Source organism: Aphelocoma coerulescens, chromosome 1A, assembly GCF_041296385.1.
Source record: "Aphelocoma coerulescens isolate FSJ_1873_10779 chromosome 1A, UR_Acoe_1.0, whole genome shotgun sequence".
In the NCBI taxonomy this organism is placed as follows: Eukaryota; Metazoa; Chordata; class Aves; order Passeriformes; family Corvidae; genus Aphelocoma; species Aphelocoma coerulescens.
Genome location: NC_091014.1, coordinates 21,108,002 through 21,131,265, shown reverse-complemented (window position 1 = coordinate 21,131,265; position 23,264 = coordinate 21,108,002). Strand labels below are relative to the sequence as shown.

Here is a 23,264-nt window from a genome sequence, read left to right as displayed (position 1 = left end):
CTCTTAAATAACACAGGTGATGGGGAATGAATATACAGCAAATTTTTCTTCCAAAAGAATCAAAATATGTGTCATTTTGCTGATGTTTAACATACAAGTGTCTATAAACAGGGGAAGGTGGAGGTAATGCTTCCCATTACTAGGTGCTAAGCTTTTTCTCAGACCAGTATGGATTTCCCCAAGATACCAGCAAACAGAAAAGAGAGGTCAGCAGCTTTACTAGCTAACTTAACAGTAACTGATATTTTAGGCACAGAAAATAATTATATGTTTGAAAGCAAGCCATGGTAAATACTGGCTCTGAAATATACTTATTACATGATTTTCAGCAAGTCACCTTGTGCCTGAGACAGTAATTCTTATTCATGCATGCAGATTCCATCACTTTAAGTACAGATTTTAGTGAATAAAAATTGCAAAACTGAGCCCTTAATTGCTTTGTCTCATTTACGTGAGTTAATAGCTTGGTTAGGAAGATGGATTATGGCATTAATTATCCTCCTTATGGTTTTGAATATAAGTCTATGTTGTGTCAAAGCTAAATAGTAGTAAGAACTGTGCTCTAAGTGAATATTAATTTCAGAAATGCACTCAGGTGCATTTCTGGCTCTGTTTGAAAGGGGAGGGCTTGCTGGTGGCTCCTCTCTTCTGGAATTGAAATTCTCATGTCTCATTAGTCAGAGAACATTTGATCATGTATACAACTGCTTGGTGGCACCGGGAGGGGCTCCTGTGGTTGTCTCAGCAGAGCAGGGACACAGCTCCTGTTGCAAGCAGTGTTTTGGTTTCCTGTTCATTCAGCTGCTTACAGCTGCTGTGAGGAGCACTGAGAGGTGACCCTGCCTTCTGGTAAACATGAAGAATGCCCTTGTGTTCTCTTTGGGTTTTCCCAATTGCTGTACAGGTTTTGTGTATAATTCCTTCTCCTAAAAAAGGTGGATTCACCTCTAGAGAATAGAAGGTTTCCAAGGTCTGGCTGATGCTGGTTGATAAGATCATAGGTAAATTTGCTGTTAATCCTAACTGGAGAACAATAGGCAATGACAGAGTAAGCTTTTCTCAGTTTTTGATTTTAGATGTTTTATGTAAAATAGCAGAGACATGAAATAGCCACTGAAATACTGCTTTGAAAGTGGACCTGCAGTAATGCTGTGGGTATTTTAGGTGGGTATTTTGGTCACTAACCTGTCCCAGAGTGCAAGTGTGGCTGCTTTCATCCACATCAGTGTTCACAGTATGGGAAAGTAATGTACATCATGTAGGAGTCAACCATGCTGCTCCCTAGGCCACTGATTGCACTAGCCACTAGCTGATCAACATGGACATCCAGAGAAGGCTGAAACAAAACAGAAGAATCACTGTGAGTGCTGCCTTTCATGGTAGAATCCAGTCTTCATGGTTACCTTTCTTGAAATATCCAGTTCTGGATAAGACAAAACAGGGAGGTTTTGACATTTGACATACCTCTGAAAACATGGGATGACGTAAGTATTTCCTGTTTATAAAACAGTCAGTCTCAGAAGCAAATAATAAGACAAGTGGCTTTGACCTCCCTTCACCTCTAACTTCAAAGTTTACCTTTTTTTTTTTTTTTTTTCTTCACAGTATATCCACTCAGCTGGAATCATCCATCGGGTGAGTTCAGTCTATGAGGTGATGAAAATGAATGTAGTATGTCCCTCTGTGCATCAAATGTGTTGCTAAGACATAGTTACAATATATTTTAAAAGGTTGAAATAGTACTTGACTAACTCTCTGTGTTCTGCTACAGGACCTGAAGCCCAGTAACCTAGCCGTAAATGAAGACTGTGAATTGAGGGTAGGTATTATGCTGTCGTAGCAAAGAGTGTTGTGAAAACTCTCAAGATGACAGTTTCCTAAAAAAACATTAGTTACCATTTTTATGTCTCATTCCATTCATTTCAACTGTTTGCTACTTGCCCATTTCTGTGAACATGTGTTTTCTCCCAAATGTTAATTTAGTATGAATGCAAATATCTTTGCAGAATCCCTCTGTACCACACAGATGGTACATAGATAATAGTTTGGCCCCTGAGTGAGTACTTAATGGAGTTTATCTTGAGAGTCTGACCTGTGATACGTATCTGCATCAGCCATGTATAGGTGAAGCCTTGTAGCAACTTTCATTTTTGTACCTATAGAACATACAAGCTAAATTAAATAATGATGGCAAAAAATATACCATTATTACCAGTTACAGGCAGTAAGACAAACAAACAAATAAAACTCAACCAACCAACCAAAAAGAACCCTGTAATCCTTGTTTCTCAAATGCTATTTTGATGTACACATCTATATAAATACATCTCTTGGTGTGTCTGTGTGATATGATACTACATAATAACTATGAGACTCTGGAGAAGGAAAAGATGTCTTGTAGCTTTCTAAGCCTTTAAGCTTAAGAATGAGAAGTTAAACATTTCTCCAGGACAGGCAGAAACATCTTTATTCCTGTTTCTAAGACTCTGATGTAATCACTTTATTCCAGCTGCAAAGGATTTAAGAAAAGACTCCAAATACTACAAGATCAGCAAAAAATCACAGTAATGAATAAGAGCAGTGCAGTTAGGTTCTTGCACTAATCCGGATCTGTGGTGAGAAACTGTAGTTCCTGTTTGATTTAGTGACACTTGCAGATGCTCAGCAAGTTTCATGATTATCTCTTTAATGTCTTCATGCATGTATGTTCAGCATCTGTGGAATTTTGTGGGTCATCTGTGTTTGATCATGTACTCTAAAATGTGTACTATATTTTTGTACTGTAAGTAAAGGAGACTTTTACTGGTTTTTTTATATTATTATGAAATCTGTGCACCTCTTTGTCTAGCATTTGTTATTCTGCTTTCTGCTTTGTTTATATTTATAGCTTTACTTCCTCAAAGTATTTTCAACAGAACAAACTAGTGGATATTTCCAAGTACTAACAAAAAGGAAATAGAAGCAAAGAGAAGGAAAGTGTGTGTGTGTATACATTTGATAGAAGGGATCAGCTGTTAAGGAAAAATATTGCCAAAATCCTTATAAAAATAAGGGCATTAGTGTTTGAGTTCCATGCCATTATTTGTGCCTTGTTTGCCTCATGCATTTTCCGTCACTTACTTAAGAAATAAATTATGCTTTTAAACTATATTGGAAGTAAAGATGTTAATTATTTATAATTATTTATATCTTAATATTTTTCTTTAGGCTTTGTGTATCTTTTAATTGGATTATAACTGAGGAATTTTGAATTACACTCTTGAAATTTTCTTATTCCCAATGAAAAGGATTAGCCATCAGCTTAATAAATAATCCTGGATCTCATCACAGGAGATACTCAATGATTTTATTCACACTTCTACGTGAAGAAATGATTAATAGTACTGGGGCTCAGATGGTACCCTTTCACAGCAGTCTCTCTTAGAGCTAGGGTCCATAACTGGTAGGACATAGACTAACCAGAAAACAGAATAGAAAGCAAAGAAATGAGCTGGGAAAATTCAATTGAAGTAACTTCCCATCAGTGTAAACTTAGCAAGGGAAAGCATCTGGAGGGGAACACTTTGCAATCAAGCCTCTGTGTACATAAACAGAGCTCCTTTGTTTGTTTTGGTGGGCAAGTTCTATTGAAAACAAATGGAGTGTGATTTACATTTATATTGTTACACAGGATATACATTTCTCTCCTATGGCATCGGGATAATGTGTGACTTGAGTAAATGCTTAGACATAAGAAGATTAGACAACAGAAATTCTGCAGATTTGTGATCAGCTTGTTTGGTCTTTAAATGGCCACTGGCACTTGCTGTTGGCATTTTACACAAACACTCCCAGTTGATAATAATATTTCATTTTTTTATAGCAACAGTGTTTATTTTTAGTAAATGAATGTCAGTGGAAAATTGAACTCAAGGCGAAATATAAAGTCTGCCTTGGAGAACAAAGCACCAGGTTCGTTGCAATGGAAATAGCTTTATGCTGCACCAGAGGCTGCAGGGATACAGCAGGAAGAGCAGATGAGCTCCTCTGCAGAGTGCTGCTGTTTTACTTCACCAAGAGTGAGGGACTATGGAAAACTCAGAAATGAGTAATGGGAAAATCAGGACCTATAACAAAAGTGAAAGGGGATTTTTTTAAATTACTATTTTATTTTTATTCTGTAGATTTTAGACTTTGGTTTAGCTCGTCAAACTGATGATGAAATGACTGGATATGTTGCAACAAGATGGTACAGAGCTCCAGAAATTATGTTAAACTGGATGCACTACAATCAAACAGGTAAACTGAGAAGACTTGTATTTTGCTACAGCTGGATTTAGTGGTAGTTTTAAACCAAGAAGCAGCTGTGTTTAAGGATCTCTGATTCATTTGGCACATTTCTGTCTCTGTTTTTTGGCAGTTGACATATGGTCGGTTGGATGTATCATGGCAGAGCTATTGAAAGGAAAGGCTCTATTTCCAGGAAATGATTGTATCCTTAATATAAAACTTAAAATACAACTATAAAAATACTGTCTAACTCTTCCTTTTTTTTCCTAAGGACTTGAGTGTTTCTATGGACATGTTTTTGAAGTAACAAACTTGTAAAAGAGTAAACAATTTGCTAATCTTTCAGTTCAGTGTGTATGATGACTGAATATGAGACCCACTGGTAGGATAAAAACCACTAACAGATGTTCCTAAACAACAAAAAGTTACGTTTATTCTTTTTTATCTGTATTTAAAAAATAACCTAGTTACAACAGATTAGATTTCTTCCATGTGTGGATCTTACTGAAATAACAGACTAATACTGAAGCTGAGTAAAGGCACATTTTTCCATCAGCTAATACAATTTTAAAAAACAGAACTGCTCTTAGGCTGGGAGTTCCTAACATGCAAATGAGTTAACTTTTAAATAATAAGTGAATTAATAGGCTTATTGTGTCCTGTTATATTAAAAAAAGCCAGTAGTTCCAGAAATGCCACAGGAGCAACAAAGCCCTCTTTTCTGCAGCACTGTGCTGTGGTCCCTGATGGAGCATCAGGGATTTCCAGTGGTGTTTCCTGTGCTGGCAGGAGCAGAAAAAAGATATTGCTGAGGAGAGTGGTAAAATAATAAAAGAAAACGGAAGAAAAACTCATAATAAGGAGTAAGGAAACAACTGCATCAAGGAGGAAAGCTTTTATTACGAGAAACAAAAGCACATTCTTCTGTACTGAATATTGGCATTTCTTGCTACTCCAAAACCCCTCAAAAAGCAAATACTTCTGCTAATACTAAGCTGTTGCTGGGTGCAAAGCCTCATGACATTAGAATTGCCTGAAATAATCTTAAGAGAGCTGGGACCAGGTCTCCCCACTGGCCTTTCTATTGTGCTCAGCATCATTAGCCTTTATTGTAACCACAGGCATTCTCCAGGCGTTCATCAGTGGGAGATGACTGTCCTCAGACTGTTTGATTACATGATATGTGGTATTTGAAAAAATCAATATATCTGGTTTGCAAGAAATAAGATTTTTTCGTTGTTATAAAATATTGTCTACAATATTATTATATCAATTTAAATATAGCTGTAAAATAATCTAGAGTGTTTATGAAAAATGTAATATACTTCACAGTTCCTGTATGACAATGAAAAATTAACATTTTCAAGATTTTTAATCTTGAGACCTATATAAAACAGATTTTTAAAGGTACCAAATGAGAACTTTTCATCTGCCAGTCTTTAGATTAGTAATCTACCCCTATGAGCTGTATATTATATTAGACTGATCTTCAGAAATCCCTCAGATCGCTGAAACATAGATGTGCTATTAAGATTAAGCTTAAGAATGTATTAAAATAGGAACTAGGACAGAAAAGCAGTATTTTTCATGCAGCTGACATACCTGACAAGTAAATATAGTACAGAAGAGAATTTGATACTCCAGGACTAGGCTCTAGCAGATATGAATTATATCCTTCCATGGGCTATGGTGGAATTGTCTTGCTGAATAGTTTTAAACATCTTAGTTACGTGCATGGAAGCTCATTAATTGTCTAAACCTAGAAGGATCGTGTGCTCTTTATTTCCCTGAAATAATGCAGATATCGATCAACTAAAGAGAATAATGGAAGTTGTGGGCACACCCAGTTCGGAACTTCTGAAGAAGATATCATCAGAACATGTGAGTTCACAGCTTCAGTCAGTTAACTGACTTTCTGTCCTTGTTTCTCTAATTGGCATTGTGTCACTGGCTGTGTTACACAGACACTCTGATTTGGAAATGAGCAAATACCTTTAAATTATCTCTGGTTTTTGCTGCTAGAATGACACCATTCAAATAATAGGCTTTTGGAGGCATTCAGATGTCTTGACTGTCACCTGGAAAAATTTTGATACTTGTTCTCATGTACTCAGTTTTTGCAAAGAGTTAAGAAATTAGTCCTGATGATCTTATAAATTGCTGTTATTCTTATAATTAAAAAAATTCTAACTGGTGCTCAGCTCAGAGCATTATATTGTTGCTGTTAAATCTGATGTCTCTGTAATTTGTATGCTTTCCATTGTTGTAAGGTTTCTAAACAGAGATCTATCCGAATCAAAAAATACGTGTTCTGCATGAGTACTCTATTTATATCCCTAATTTGAAAACTGTATTTATTCATCTCCCTAAATGCTTGCATGAGGTCCACTTGTTAATATCCGTAATTAAGAGTGGGCTTTTTAACTTTCCATGTGACTTCTTTAAAATAGTAATCTAGTAAATGAACAATTTCCACTTAATTTCTCTGGTAAAATTATACTTAAAAGATTCATTGTAAGCAGTAACAGTGGATAGCCAGCTGAGGAATGAGATGTAGTATTGTTTGATAAGGGCAGGTGATGGGTACAGTGTCAGAGTTCAGATAAACAACAGCACACAGATACTCCTGAGCTGCAGCTGTTTTCTTAAACCTTTCCTGTATACACCTCAGACTAATACTAAAGGCTATTTCTCAGCTTGTGTATATATTGATGGGTTTCCTTTGACGTTCCTAATGAATACAGTAGCAGGTCAAGTAAGCAGGAGTAGCAGGAGAGGCAGAACAACCCTGTATTTCCGGAAGGTACGAGCATAATGAAACCTCGTCATCACAGGCCAATCACAGTCCCAGAGCTTTTGGGTACCCAGCGCCTGGGAATGGCTGGGGCAGAAGGCTAACTAAGCATCCATCCTGTGCCAGGGACTACATCAACCAACAAATCTCAGACTGTGCTATCCTAAGCATAGGTCCTTGTATAGTCTCACAGGGCCTTTTGTAGCCTTTATGTTTTATTAAGATCCTACAGGTTTTGCTGTAACACATTCTCAGTAGTGTATACACCAATGTGTTATTTACCAACAACTAGTGAGCTTTCTGACTGTGAGATTAACACCTTAAATACTTACTGGAAATAGTATCTGCTTTGTTCTTTTAATTTCTTTGTTTCAGAGTATACCTCAGTGAGCTACAGGAATCCTGAAACTGTTTTATTTGGGCTAATAATTCCTTTAGAGCACAGGCAGAGCACAAAAACCAGGTTAATGAACAGGTCACCTCTGGGCTGCTGCTGCCTGATTAGAGGAGCAATGTCAAAGGAGATGCATACCTTGCTTGGAGATAATTGCCAGTTGCAGGGGAGTTCCTTCGTTCTGGTTCTACTTTACCATGTAGTTTGGCCTTATTGTTTAGGTATTTCTTAATGCAGCTTGCAGCCATGGACAATTTTCAACATTCCTGTAACAGCAATGTCAGAGATTTGCTGAAATGCCAAGCCTATTTTTGGTTATAAGTAGAGGATTAAAGAATTGGAAATGAAAAGATCAACCTCGTTGGATGTTCCAGCACAAGTTACTGAGGTGTCAGTTTTTCATGTTAATACAAGTTTAAATGGTAATTGCATTTCAGAATAATTTAAACATTGGGATTCTCTTGGCTGGGTTTCTGTGGTGAGTATATAAATGGAGGGGACAGGCTGGTAAGTGCACTTTGTTAGGTCTGTGTTGTTTTCAAAGGATTTCTGGGCGAGGTTGGACATAATTTTCACTGCATGTTGTTCAATCATGTTAGGATTAGTTGTTGATTAATGATTAGTTGTTGATTAGATGTTGATAGGTGCCCATACAGAAACAAATAATCAATAAATCCACAGATGTTTGTTACAAGATAAATCTACCTCATTTTTTCCCTAGTCCATAGCTTCCATGAAAGAACATATGATAGCTCTCTTTTGTTCTTTTATATGTATACATAATATGTCCTGGAAGACTTAACTCTGATAGGAGCTGCACACCCTGACCTTCTAGGAGGTGTTACCTGCCTTTATGAGCCTTAGGTGTATAAAAGCCTGTGTTTGACTAGTTTTTAAACTTCTCACTAGTTTTAACTTCTCTGCTTGACTGGCTACAGCTGTTCAGAAGAAATCATCCTTTTAAGAAAACCTTGCTGTCTACCTCAATAATAAAAAGGGAAAATACTAATATCATTTTAACGGCTTGGGGACATACTACATAAAGGCTTTCTTCTTTTAGTAAGAAATGTGTCACTGATGACAGTCTAGAATTTTGATAGAATATGCTTACATCTTAGAAAAAGCAGAAAAAATAAATATATCTGCCTCATTAAACTAGAACACATCTTGAAAGGAGGCTGTGTTATGTAATGATTTAACATATCTTTATATCAATTCATTAATGCTGCAGAAATTAAGATGAAAGAACAATGTAGGGAATAGGATCAGTTTCCCAAGTGCAGTCGTAGGATTGCACTGATGATAATGTCATAGTATTTTATAGTCACTTTGTGACAGTGCAGAAGATAACTCCACATTTCTCATTCTGGTATCTCTCTTGGAGTCATAGAGCTGCTTAGTATGAAGCACTTTATTTCCTTTGCTGTTTTCCATTGGCCAAGGATGCTTAGTTAGCCTTCTGCAGGTAGTCTCCTTCTAACAGGACTGCTAAATGTGGAGAGACATCTGTGTAACACAAACATGTTTTAAAAGGGTTCGGGTTTGTCTAAAGACCACCTGGGGTTTTTTATGGATTTAGGGAGTAGCTATTTGCTTCTTTTTTGATAGTTGCTTTTCAGAATTTCCTGTTGTGTCTGATCCCAGTATTCAATCTCTTCTCTTGCCAACCTATCTACCTCAGCCTAAAAATTCGTTGCTCATGTAATGTCAGGCTGACATTTGTGGATCCTATATCCGGGCAGGCTTTTGCTAGATGAGTTTGTATGGCAGCCGGTGTGGGGTCAGTTGCTCTGACCGAGGAAGCTGTGACTGGTCCAGAGAGATGGTCCCAAAAGAGATCGTCTTCCCGAGGCCCGGTGTCTTCCCTCAGCTGCTGGCTGGAGGGCCCGTGCAAAAGCTGTCAGCTCTTTAGTGATTGTCAGCTCGTGATTCCAGCTCAGCTCTGCAGGGCAGCCTCCAGGCCAGACCAGGGAGAGACGAGAGATGAGAGGCCCGTGTAGCTGTTCCGCACAAGGCAGCTTTATTGGTCCAGCGAAGGGAGGCCAGGGACGAGCTCTCTCTGCCCTTTATAGGGATACAGGGGGTGGGTGTCAGAGGGTAAAGGCCAATGGGTTACAAAGGATCTGCATAGGGTCTCCCAGAGGATTCTGGGTTTGTCTTCTTCTCGCAGTAACAAAAGTGGCTCCCTTTCCAGGGGAGTTCTGCTGGGAGGTTTAGGCACTCTCCTTATCTCAGCAGACGTCCCTCCAGGGCGGGGGCTGGGTATACCCGACAAGTTTGGATGAACTTTTCACAGCCACAGTGAAAAGGCAAGCTCTAAATTCTGTTAAACATCTGGAAATCTATTCCTATGGAGTATCAAAATTTGTTCTTTGTTTAGTGAAGCTACGTCTCACCAGAGAAGAGAGAGGAGGGAAGGCTGCAGATTGAATTATATCACTTTGCTGAGGGTAACTGAAGGATGATTTAGGCTGCAGTTTCTGATTGAACATTACATGCATGTGTTCCCTAGGGATATACTGCAACAAACTAGTAAGCACGGGGAAAACTAAAGTGCCAACACACAAGCCTTAGACCAAAATACACCTGCTTAAAACTCTCTTGCTTATTATTATATTCCAGTATACAGGAGTGAGTTTTTGAAACAAAGTCATACCTTGAGGTTTTATGTAAAGAGGATTTCCCATGTATAAGAAACATAAAAAATATGTCTGGTTTTTTAGAGCTGATGTGGTTACTGTTGAGCAAAATTTAACCCTCTGGATGTGGTATGTATATTGGCTTATTTCTAGGCAAGAAAATATATCGAATCTCTTCCACATATGCCTCAACAGGATTTGAAAGCAGTGTTTCGTGGTGCCAATCCATTAGGTAAGAAAGTCAGACTGACAGATAAAATTTTTCACTAACGTATGAACTCAAGCATTCCTTGAGTTCCTTGCTGTATGATCCCATATAATAATAATCAGACCAGTGAGAAGAGCTTTGCTTAACCTTTCATCCTGAGACTGTTTTCCCTTCATGAAGCCTGTGTCTTTTTGTTTCTGGTGGAAATTACAGGAACCTCCTAAAGGGAAATGGTCCATGGATGAAAAGCAAAAGCCAACTATACATAGCAGAAATAAATAAAAATATCAAGGGGTCTAGATTAGAGACATCACTTCAGGCTCAGGAAGGCCATGAGCTGTAAATTGCTGGCAAGTAGAAGAATATACCAGGAAGTATAGCTGTTTGAATGACCCTTTTGAGTATTATTTCCTGGGAATATATGAGCCATTGTTGGACACAGGATACTGGGCTAAGGCAGACCTTTGATCTGATCCTCTACAATTGTTTTTCTGTCTAATCAAATGGTTCTGCCTGTGCAAAAGAGGTGTTTCTGTGAACTTCTTGTGACATGACAAAGGAGACACTTGAGTCATCAGAATCCTCTCACTGCAGTACCTGGTCAGTTCCATCAAGTGTACATTATAGGGAAGTATTGTGAGTTAAATTGCTTTGAATTCATTTTGTGGTTTAATACCAATTTTGTTCTTACAAATACAAGTTGTTTGGAACGCTTTCATATTAAAAAATGGGATTTATTTGCCTGAAGTACATGAGAGCATGCTACATACTAATAGCATAAAGGCAAATTAATGCCAATACTTATATGAAAGCAGTAAAAAAAGTAGCATTTTAAATAGTTATGATAAAATTCCATAAAAAATTAATTTCAGCCATACAAGTCTCTCTCATTTCTAGTATACTTCAAATGTCAACTTCAAACATATTTTGTTTATGCTGGGTCCTGTGAAGTTGCTTTGGGGTTTTCATCTGATCATTTCATTGGTGCAGCTTATTAGAAGTGGAATCCCACATTTTGTTCACAAGTTACTTAGCTTGGTCCCGATCAGTGCAAACTCAAGCACATGATGCACAACACAGGGTATTACCTTACAAGTACACACGGATCTGTTTAGAAATAAGTCCTTGGATATCTGAAGAGGTCAATCAGATCTCAAATCGACTATAGTGAACCTTTGTGCATGCCACAAGCAAACCAGAAGCTTCCTTCAGCTCTATTTTGTACTCACAGTACGAAATCTTCAAAACTTACTTGTTGTCTAAATTTTGTCAGTAATATTGTGTTTAAGGTGGGTGAGAATAGGTTCTGTGTAAACAGTTGCCTTTTCTTTTTTTTTTCCTCATGGTCTCTTCTGGCTTTGGACCGCGTTTCTCTTTTTCCCTTAGCTGTAGATCTGCTTGAGAAGATGCTGATACTGGACAGTGACAAAAGGATCACTGCCTCAGCAGCACTTGCACATCCCTACTTTGTTCAGTACCACGATCCAGATGATGAGCCTGAGGCCGAGCTGTACGATGAGTCCATAGAGAACAAGGAGCGAACCATAGATGAATGGAAAGGTATCAGAATTGCATGCAGTAGTGAACACATGTAGCAGAAGAAAGCCTTACTTTAATAACAGTTTCCCTCCACTGATAGCCAGAGGAATTTGAACTTTTAAGCCTCAGGCAAACACAAGAAGTTCACATGTGTGCTTGTGGGAGTGAACGGGTAGAAAGGCTTATGTTTCCTCTCTGGATTTTGCCCACACCCCCCATTCTGTCATCTCCTTACTAGATTCCCTGTACCAGTGAAAGCTTAACTAAAAGTTTATGCTAGTTACCAGGTAATCACACACTCTGTTTTGCTTTTAGCTTTCTAGGTCAGATCTCCAGCTGAAGTAACTGTCGTGGGGCAAATGACACTACTTGGGATTCTGGTCTAGCTCTGTTCAGAAGCAGAAAGTAGTATTATCCACATAGATGTGTATTTTGTTAATATGTCTTTAGACATCAAAGGAATTGGGATTAATAACTAAACCATGCTATTGGTCCTGTTTGAAATGATAGTTGATGATTTTACTTGGGAGTGACACCACACAACCCTTCTTTGATAAATACTGCAACAACCTTCCATGCTTGCAACATGATCATATTGCACTGCAGTATCACGGAAGTAAGGTGGCTCAACATTAGACTGCAAGTACACTGAAAAGTACAGTCCAATTTCATCACTGTCTAATGAGGACATAAAATTCTAAAAATTCCTTACTAGAGATTTTAAATTTAGAATAATGTTGTAGAAAACTGATTGTTTCTGTTTATCAATAAAGCCTTTCCTTGGCTTAGGATGAAATATGTCTTCTATAAAATAAATGTTCTTTTGTTTCTATTTGCATTTTCTTTAACTTCTACTCTGAAAAGATTTGATAAAAAATGTGTTATCATAGTGGTTAGGTTTATGATGAAGAATACTGACCTCTCATGGTTTCCTCATGCCTGTCCATTTGTGCCATGTTTTATCCGGGGCATTACAGGGGAGAAAGCAGACTGTTTACAGCAAATGTATCTTAAAGATAATAGTGGGGTCATGGCTCTCTCTACAATAAATCAACCTCCTAGAGCCCTGGAAATGCTCTTCTAGAAACTGTGTCTGTACATACAAACAAGGAGAATTGACTGGCATAGCTTACCCCTTACACATGCTCTCCTCTGCAGAACCTGGCAGCCTACAGCACCACCCATACATCTTCTTTCTAGAGAGCTATGTTCATTTGCTGCTGTACTTAGGAGTGGATGATTTTTTTTTCTGCTGCTTTTTCAGTTGCCCAAGTCTTTAACAGGAAAGTTTAACAATTTCTGAGTCATGAAGCTGATTTCTCTTTGTGATGAAACTCCGTTGAAATTATTTCAGGAACAATCTTAGCTTAACATCTTAACACTTTCTAAACTGAAATGAGGACATGAAGGTGAATTCTCTTGGAAGGACAGTATCATATTATTTATCATTACATTTATCATGTATCACTTTTTACATCATTGACCTTGATGGAACTACAGGTCAAATTTGTTCTTTATTCAGGTTTAAAAAAGGCCTGAGACAAAAATCTCAGAACTGGCACAGCTGGTTTGCTGCTTTTCCTTCTTCCCTCTGGTCATATTTTTATCTTGGGGAATAAATTTTTTATTTTTAAGTACAGCATGTGCCACATTTAAGTAAGATGACATAAAATGTTTGCAGTGTTGATGAAATATTGACCCAATTTCTCAAAATGTTGATGGCATGTTTCTGCTCTTTTTCTGTTCAAGTTAAAAATCAGTGGTACCTGATCTCAAGGGACTGAGCACCAAAGTAAAACGAGATTTCAGACATTTTGTCTTACACATTATGCACTTCAGAGTTTTCTTGGCCTCCGTTGCACACTGCTGAGGCTTGCAGCCCAAGCTCATTGATTTCTTACTGACATGTTTAATCAGTTAGAAAATATTTCAAAATTTTAGAGGCCAAGAGTATGCTATTCAGAGTTATGTCCAAGGCAGAAAACAGGACATAACTGTTAGCGTGAAAAGATAAAGGCTTATTCCCAAAGCAGGGTAAAATAGCAAGTAACCCATGTTTCTAGCTGTTGATGAATATAGAAGTTCTTGATGAAAGCTGTTACACGCTTCTAAGACAAAAAGAAAATTTTTTTCAGAGAACTGTAAAATTAAGGTAGCTACAGTAAAACATTTAAAAAGCAAACCAAAACAAAAACCAGGATCCCAAGGCATTAGCACAGAATTGCAAATTATATATAACTGAAGGCAACTGACTGAGAGATGATAAAGAATGTTCTCCACAGTTAAAAGTGTACATTTAAAAACCTATCGAGATACTTTTAAAGATTCCATTTTCCATTACATTTTGTCTTTTATTACATCATTTTGGCAAGTCATCTGACAGCGTAATTGATGTTTTCATTTCAGGGCCCATGTGTTTTAGTAATTAGTTAAAGGGGACAGTCATGTTGTACAATAACAGTATTTGAGAATCTGATTTGTAATCTGAGGTTAAGAGGAGGATTCCTAGTGAATTCAGTCTGGTTTTGGATCTGGATGCTAAAAAGGCTGGAAATACAAACTACGAGTCACATGTATCTGTAGAACTGTTTTGTCTGGAATATTTTTCTTCTAAAGAGAATATCACCTAATTCTTCTCTCTTCCTTATACCCCCTCTACAGAACTTACCTATGAGGAGGTGAATAGCTTTAAACCACCTGACTTAAAAATGGACAGCCTGGAGATAGAACAGTGAATACAGGCAGCTCTGTCTTGCCTTGCTGCTCTATGAAGACTGTTAAAATATAACCATACAATTTAACCTGTGGTCAGATGTAGATTTTACTATCCAAAGATGTTGGAGGAGATGTGGAAAACCAGATGCATTAAACAGAAGCCAGATGTTGTCTGTTTTGGGGGGGGGTTGCCTTGTAATATGAATGTATTCCCAACTCACAAAGGGTGGTAAAAAACTTCATTCTGACAAAATTATGCACTGAGTTCTGTCAAGCTGTGTGTTCTGCATGTTTCATTTTATCAGTTGTATTGCCAAAATAAAGGTGACCTTTTAAATTAATTTTTAAATTGTACATTTAAAGCATGAATGTATACAAACATAAACAAGAAGTCCATACAAGCAATCCTTTTTTTTTTTTTTTTGTGGCATTTTATCTGTCTGTTTTCGTACTATTTATAGTTAGTGCCTTTAAGAAGAGGGGGTGTGGTAGTGAGATAGACAGAATATGCATATGTAGTCATATCTGTGGTGGTCTTACACATTTACTGGATGTCTCTCAAGCAATCTTAACACCAGTTGAAAGTCAGTAAAAATAAATCTTTCTCTTCTCTTGACATTCAAGTGTCTGTTCTCATTATTTTCCCCATGTATTTTTTAATCTGCACAACACCCATTTGTGAGACAATTTTACTTCCCGATGGTATTCCTAACGGTGCCACTGCTGGACTGTTGGTGATTTTGCCTGGGTTTACAGGAAGGTGCCTTGAAGGTACTGTGGCAGAGCTCTGTAGACTTCTGCAAGCTTTAGCAAAGGCTGTCATAGCTGGCAGTGCAGGAGTGCTCAGTTCAGTTCACAGCTTTGAATTAAATATTCTGCATTGTCTTATTTTCCTTCACATAATCCTTGGGAAAGTCATCTAATAATTGCCATTGGAAGACATGACAAAACAAGATTTAAGAATTTGACACATTCTCATTGGAGGGGTTTTTTTAAGCAAAATTTTAAAAGCCTTTCCAACTCTGAAAAGTTGGAAAATTAAATTAAAAATTGCAGGATACACCAGATACTGAAATTTCTTAAAGAATTAAATGTATCTGATTCCTCCACTGAATGCATAATACTGTGACAGGAACATCCTTTTTGGCACAAGGCCTCTTGTATTGTACTGGCTGTGTCTTTCTACACACTTGTGATTCACAGTTGTTCAGTGTTCATTTTTGTGTCTTGTTCTTGCTCTGTCAGAGTCTTATTTTGGAGGTGGCTTTTTATAATATTTAGGTTTTTTGAAACTTTTGTCATTGATATTCAATTGTATAGCTATTATATAAGGTAATGGATTCTACTGCATTTACTTTCCTCTGTATCTTTTCTATGTAAAAAGAAAGGCTTTTTCTTAATAAACATTTAAAAACAAAAAATCAAGTCCAAGAACTTTGATTTTTTCAGAAATAGAAATAGGCATTCCATCTAGAAAATATGCTTCTAATTTGTGGACTAAGTGATGGATTGTTTTGATAATGTTTTCCAGTTATCCAATACTTGCATCAATGAAATAGAGCCACTTGTATTCAAGGTTCCCCAGGGCATATTAATCTGAAAGTAAATGCCTGCATGGATTTCTTGCAACTCCTCTGAAGTCCTCTCAGCCATCATTACTTTGGCTTCCTGTGAAGCTGGATGAGGCCTGTAATGATCATGCAATGACTGAATTTCATGCTGACTAAAATAGGTGAAACACTTGTAAATCCTTAAATTATTTGTCTGACTACATAATGAAAATATTCACTCAGACATATCTTAAACGTTTTTTTAAATTTGTTTGTTTGCCAGTTAAAAGTAGCTCAGTGCTTTATTTTCTCTGAAATCTGATACTGAGCTTACAAGCCTATTTGGCAGCTCCATTTCAGCTGGAAGGGCAAGGATGAAGTAAAGAGATTTCACAAGAACTTTTTGTGTCCAACAATTAATTTATTATGGGGTTCGGCCCTTCATTTGTTTGATCTGGTTTCCTAGCTCTGAGGGTGGCCGTTGTCAAATGTTTCAAAGGATGCATAAAACTGTGGTTGCCATAGCTCTGCCACTTGAGATAGAAAGAAAGTTTTATATTGCTTCCAAAATTTGTTCTTCCGGCAACTCTGAATCTTCCTCTGAATATTTCTTCTGACATTCAGAGATGCAGTTTTTTTCTAGGAGATAAATTATGTAGGAAGAATACGGTCATAGCCACATTTAAACTAATGAAAGGTGACAGTAATGGGCAACAATAGCTCAGCTCTTTTTAATGAATTACCATCAAAACCTGTAAATCGTCTCATTTTAATATCAAGAAAAACACTGCCTTTAAGAAGAGAGGGTGTGGTAATGAGATAGAATCTTTTTCCTAGATGTGCAAAATGAAGGCAATTACTTAGACCTCAAAAGCCAATAATTAAAGTATTTTTCTAGAGCAGGTAACCAGCTCCCTTGTGGCAATCCAATATGGGACTACAATTTGATAACTTTATCAGTTTACGACAGCAGGAGAGGGTAATTGGAAAGCCAGTACCCCACTGGGACAGAAAGGTGGAAGGCTTAGCACTAAGAATGCTCATCATCTGAACACAGAAGAAAACATTTATCAACCAACGCAAACAGGCAAATGGAGGTAAACATCAAGGAGTGAGGGTTTTGTCAGGCTTGGTGAGGCAGCTGGCTTAAAAATTTTAAATAATAAATTTTAAAGATTAAGTAAATATAAAACTTTTTTAAAAATTTATTTGCTAAAAATGTCTTTAATGAAGGCATTGATTACGTGGCCCAAATGTAATTTGTAAAACTTGCGGTGGTGCCTGCTTAAACAGTGGGGGTTTAATCTCCTGACAGCACTGTTACTTCCATGAGCACAGTTGTGCCTTTGTAGGTGCTCTGTACATTGCACATATGTTTGAGAGCAGCGTAGGTTTTAGCCTGCATTAAATTGGGGTATTCTCATCCCTGGCCAGCTGAAAAGCACAGAGGGGAAGCTCAGAGGAGCATGGCTGGGCTTTGCACATGGAGGAGGCAGCTCAGGCTTCCAGTGGGGAGAGCACAGCTGTCCAAGGGCTTTCTCTGGTCAATTACTGACATTGTTAGCAATTTACTTTTCATCTGAATTTATCTAATTTCAGCTTCTAGTCACAAGAGCTTGTAATCCATCCACCTACTGAACTGAAATCACTTCTAGTATTTATTATTTCGCTCTATAATCAGGGTTAGGGCAACCCCAAGTCTAGTAATTTTACCATCACTGGCAGCATAAGATCTTGCAAAAGGAAAATCTTTTGCATGCATCTCAATCTTTTGACAGGCCGAAGTATACACTACACTTTTAGAGTCTGCATCTTTATTTTTTAAGCTCTTTACCTCATCAGCACTGAAACCCAGCAACAGGAAATTGATATGACACAAAGCAGACGAATAAAAAAAATTTCATCTACAATGGACCAATGGAAAGAAAAGCCAAGGATGGCTTAGAGAAGAAGCACAGTTTTAGAGGATATCATGTGCCATACGGTAAAGAAACAAAGCCGCTACTTGAGTATGAAACAGCAGGTTTACTAATAAGTCTGAGAATTTATAGAGGGGAAAAATAATAGGAAATTAGGTAATCAATACTGATATATTAAAAAAAATATGTAATTATCAATAGGTCAAGAGTCATTATTTAGACAGCATTGTTGCAGAGTTCCAGGTAGTGCTCTTGGTGTTTTTTTGATATGGTATAAAAGATGAAAGCAAAAGGGAAGAAGGGTCAGTGTGCTGCAGGATCTGACACAGCAAGCTCATCCTAAGGGTCAAGAGGAGAACAACCCTTTCAAGGACAAAATGTTGGCAGCAAAAGCACTTTTGACAGAGGTGGGAAGCAGTCAATACAAAAGTCACTTCCTTCCTTTCTTCCTGTCACATGTGCTCCTGGATCATAACAAGTAAACAGACCTCTACTTTCCCCACTCTTGGGAGCTGGTCAAAGATTAATCTGTCCAAAAAGTACCATATTGAGCTGCTGGCACAAATTACTTGAGTATATCCTTTGCTACATCTGTAAATTACTGACTTGGCCTGGGAATCCCTGACAGATGAGTAGTGGTAAAGATTTAGCTCTCATGGAAAGAGAATTGCACTGTAAATTTCTGCTTTTGTTAGCAGCAGAAAGGGATTCAACCTCAACAAGATCAGTCTCTTCAGGAAGGAATTAATAGCAACACTTCCATTTGCTTTAAAAGCAGCTGCTTTTTTTTCTCACATTGCTGCTACTGGTGCTAGTGTTTATGGATGCAAACACTGGTCTTTAGAAAATCAGCACACTTGCACAAGTGAGAGTACCAAATGTCATTAATTTATGAGTCTGGGTAAGGGGTTTTAAGGCACTAGTACCAAGAGATTTAGAAAGCTACATTAGTGTCACTGCCACTGCGCTTCTTTCTGCTGTAAGATAAAATATTGAACTGATACACCTAAAAGGGTCTAAGTTTTCACTACAAGGAGGGAATATATTGTGAGCTTTCTATGTGAACACTGATCTTCCAACCAATCTTCCAACACTTAATCCATTAGACTGGAAATTTCTACATAATGAGTGAAACTCTTCAATTAGGCTTCAATCTTGCACACATACAAATGCTTCATTTTGAACTCCCATAGTCCCCCAGCTCCAATTATTGTCGCAAATTAAGATGTGTACCATAGCACAGAGGTTTTAGCCAGTCCTTTTAGGTTCCAATTCGATCACAAGTCATATTGAACAGAGCAGAAATACTGAATTGCAGTGGCAGCCCCAAGACAACTATACATTAAATGTGCTATAACTGGCAGCCTCCACGGAGCAATGCCTTGTTCCTTCTAGAATAAGATCATGTAGATTAGCACTCAGATAATACATTCCATTTAGGAGCCTGATGGCTCAAATCAAGAACCCATAGTTAAATTACGCTCTGTGCAAAAATTACATACAGTACTCCTGTCCTGCCCAGCTCTCTCATTAGGTTGAGGTGGAAATACAAAAAACTAAGGCATGGGTGAAATGGGGATAAGAAAGCCACAACAGTTTTGGTGATTTAAACAGGAGATGTGCACAACTATGCAGTGACAGATGAGTAAAGCTACCCATCAGTGATATCCATTGGCACTCTTTTCATATGATTTTTGCACTGAAGCTGGGAAACCCTTCAGGAGTTGTTTTTTTCTCTGTACACTATAGCATCTCATACTGTGACAGTCTGTGATAGTTTAAAAATTAAACTCCTTCAGTATATTGTAGGAGAGGACCTTTTGGTGGATCCTGAGGAGAAAAAGGAGAGTGTTAAAATAGTTGACTTACACATAGGTGTTTACTACTCTATACAACTGGCTTCTCTTCCTCCACCAACCTCCAGCAAGCAGGAATAACGGGGTAGTACATAGTCACTTAGTAAGTTCTCACTTGACCTCTTTAAAAAATTAAACGTATAGTTTTAGTTATATTTTTAAAATAAAAAAGCACTTAGGTGGTGCATACTTATTTCTTTCTGCCGATGGCTGAGTGACCTTGCAACATGGCAAGGCCCCCAGGAGGGCTACATGTCACAGAAACTGGAACTGAAGCACCCTGCTCATGGGGCAGAGAGACAAAACCAGAAAAGTTGCAAAATCGTTGGCAGTTACTCCAGTGGGGAAGGGTAGGGACAAAATAACACAAGAGTATTTTCAGATTAAAACTGAGACTTTTTTATTATTATTTTTAACCTTTAATTCTTGTTATAATAAATAAAATGAACTTAACTTCCTCCACGGCAACATTTCTAGGTAGACAAGCACAGAGTATTTTTTGAAGGTGGGGATATAGAAATTTTGTTAAAAATAATAATGTTCTAGGAATCAGATTTTGACAATTCAGCAGTATTTTATTGACATTTTAGGTATGTTTTACACAACTAAATTATTCATATGTGAATTAATGTATAAAGAATAAAACGACCATGTGAAAGACATATAAACAGGCAGAAAGGCGGGAAGATGTTTGATTTTTCAAAGGACTTTGTATGATTTCCTTTCCTGCTCGTTATCAGGGCCTGGACTGGAGATCAGGTGCCAGTCCCTCTCCCTGCTGACACTGATGCACTCCTGCACCCAGGGCCCAGCAGCTCACCCACGGTTCAGCTCCTGACAAAAAGGGCTGTGCCGTTTTGTCATCTCCAAGTGATAATTTGTGGTGAGCAGCGTTGCCATCAAACTTTCCCACCAGACTTCATACATGTAAGATTTCTCAGGAAAACAAGGTTAGATTTCTCACTGCGTGCTTGTAGAGCTTCTGCTTCAGCACCAAAGCTTCACCTCCAGGCTGGAGTGAAATTGAGCTCCCAGTTCCCAGAGGGATTAGAAAGAGAACTGTACACATCCCATCTACCTCATATGCTTTGCAGCTGATGGCAACCGCCCAGCACATCAAAAGATGGTTCTTTAAAAAAAACCCACCACATTCTGATACCTCTTAAATCTTCCCTTTATGGGATGAGCATTAGAAAAGTGCAATTTTTGCACCATTAATGCACTTATTATTTTTTGTTAATGATGTCTGAAGAAGGTCCCTTTTTTCTATGAACTTTACAATAAACATATGCTGGAAGCAGAAACATCTGATAGCATTCCTTTCTTAATCTATCCTGTCAAGCACACATTGCCCAGAGTAAGATATGGCTGTAGCATCTATTAGTCCCCTTGCAACAAACTGTCTTTAGGAAAACACATCACCATGGATCCAGCTGAGCCTAGCAGGATGCAAAGACTCATGCAGTTTGTGACACTGCTGTAAGACCTACCAACCGTGGACGGACCCACATTTCTTGCCTCACTCCCTTCATAGACACTTTGACTGGTTTATTAGACAAGCTTTCCTTGCTACAACAGTGCTGATTTACTAGTCTTTTCAGTAAGTTTACCAGTTCTTCTCCTCTATGTGTGACATGGTGGGAAAAGCTGGTCTTGTATTTGACCTACACAGCTACTTCATCTATCTATCTATAGTAAAGTATGCCTTAATACTTATATGAAGGAAAAACATGGGAAAACCATCAGTGGATAACTTTGTCAGTTTAAAATATTTTACAAAAGTTGCTCTGCAATATTCTCAGCTTCTGCACAAGAGTGACCTTGTCTTGGTGCTAAGGTAGTACTTTTATCTACTGTATCAAAATCATCTGCTTTCTGCCTTGATAAAAAGCAAGCAGTAAAAAAGTATCACTTTGTCACAACTGGATAAAGGAAAAGTAAGTGAGTGATGAAAAGCAGAACTAATCTTCCCTGTATTTGAAATACATATAATGGTCATTAAAAGCAATTTAACTAATGGACTAGTTCAAAACAAGAGGAAGCTACTCTATCCTTCACCTTACCTGTACCACATATCACACCAGCCATCATCTGAATGGCAAACAGCATAGAAGGGATGTCAGAAATTAAAAAATAATCTCCTGGGGCAGTAGATTTTTTAAAGTAAACATCTACCATTGATCTAACACTCCTCACAAGCCTCATGTTGACTGCTAAATGTCAGAAGGTTGTTCTCCATTCTCACTAAACCAGAGAGTTGATCAGGTCAGCGGAGAGCAGCACTGGAACACAGGGCTGGTGGCTGGAAGGTTGTGTTCTTCCGGTATCCCAGGAGGAGTGAGGGCAGGGCGGCTCTTCCACATTTGGTAGTCAGGCACGGAAAGGGCTGGGCCCCTGGCAACTACCAAAATGGCATCAGGAACCACAAAATTTGGCCAGATTGCCCCTTTAGAGCTAAACCATAAATTGAACTGAAGTGACAGCAAGTCTGAATTATCTAACCTCAGCAACATTGCTCAGGGGCGAAATCAAACAAAAAAAAGGCTTTACCAGACCCTGAAGGATAACAATTTTAATTATATTCACACAGCGAACACATAAAACATATTTCAATCCAGGTCTTTGCCTTACACGTGTTGCTGGCCCAGGCCTATTTATTGCAGAGCTACTGAGAAGGCTGCTCTTGTCCATACTCCAGCACCACAATAATTTCAAGCCACTGTTGCAACAGTTCCGTTCCAGTTCACATCCGCCATGCACAGTACCACTTGCTCCGAGCACCTGAACCAAGTGTGTGCTGGTTTTTATTTAACTATATGAAATATTGTTGTAACTTGTGGTCTGACCCTGGGATGATCTGGGGACCCCTCAGCTGTTGGTCTCAGGGCAGAGGCCATACAAAAGCTCTTTTATGTTCATACACATACCCAGCTCAACCAGCTGCAGCCTCTCGTACTCCTTAACACTTTAATGCAGCAGTCGGTGACACCTCACCGGAACCCGAGCACAAACGCAAAACGGGCCCCGCCTGAGGGGTCGCATCGTGACGTGGAAGAGACGGCCGGGATGGGTTTGCTCCCCACTGCAAGGACTCGCACGGACAGCGAGAGCCCCGGCACCTGCCTCCCTGTCCGGGCACACTCCGCCGCCGCCGGGACACCGCGCCCTTCGCGCCTCAACCTCGGCGGAACGCAGCCCCTGACGCCCGGGCTGGAGGGGAGGGAGGCCGCTGCCGGTGCCGATCCCACTGCCGATGTCAGTGCCGGTCCCCAGAGGCGAGCCGGGGCGGCGGGCGGTGCTGCCGGCGGGGCTGCGCGGGGCCGGGGCGGGCGCGGGCGGTGCCGCTCGCTCAGGCCCAGCCCCTCGGCCCAGCCCCTCGGC

At 38.8% G+C, this 23,264-nt stretch overlaps 1 protein-coding gene across 3 annotated transcripts in view; it reads left to right on the top strand.

The window, feature by feature from the left end:
• MAPK11 (mitogen-activated protein kinase 11) overlaps nucleotides 1–15,174 on the top strand; it is a 31,898-nt gene extending 16,724 nt beyond the window's left edge. The window contains exons 5-12 of one of the 3 annotated variants that reach the window (XM_068996058.1): nucleotides 1,606–1,635; nucleotides 1,772–1,819; nucleotides 4,164–4,278; nucleotides 4,400–4,471; nucleotides 6,071–6,150; nucleotides 10,250–10,328; nucleotides 11,691–11,864; nucleotides 14,505–15,174. In XM_068996058.1, coding sequence (XP_068852159.1) covers nucleotides 1,606–1,635; nucleotides 1,772–1,819; nucleotides 4,164–4,278; nucleotides 4,400–4,471; nucleotides 6,071–6,150; nucleotides 10,250–10,328; nucleotides 11,691–11,864; nucleotides 14,505–14,578 — 672 coding nt within the window. In that variant the 3' untranslated portion in view covers nucleotides 14,579–15,174. The other 2 variants (XM_068996067.1, XM_068996078.1) reach the window with 2 other exon arrangements.
• The last annotated feature ends 8,090 nt before the right edge of the window (nucleotides 15,175–23,264 follow it).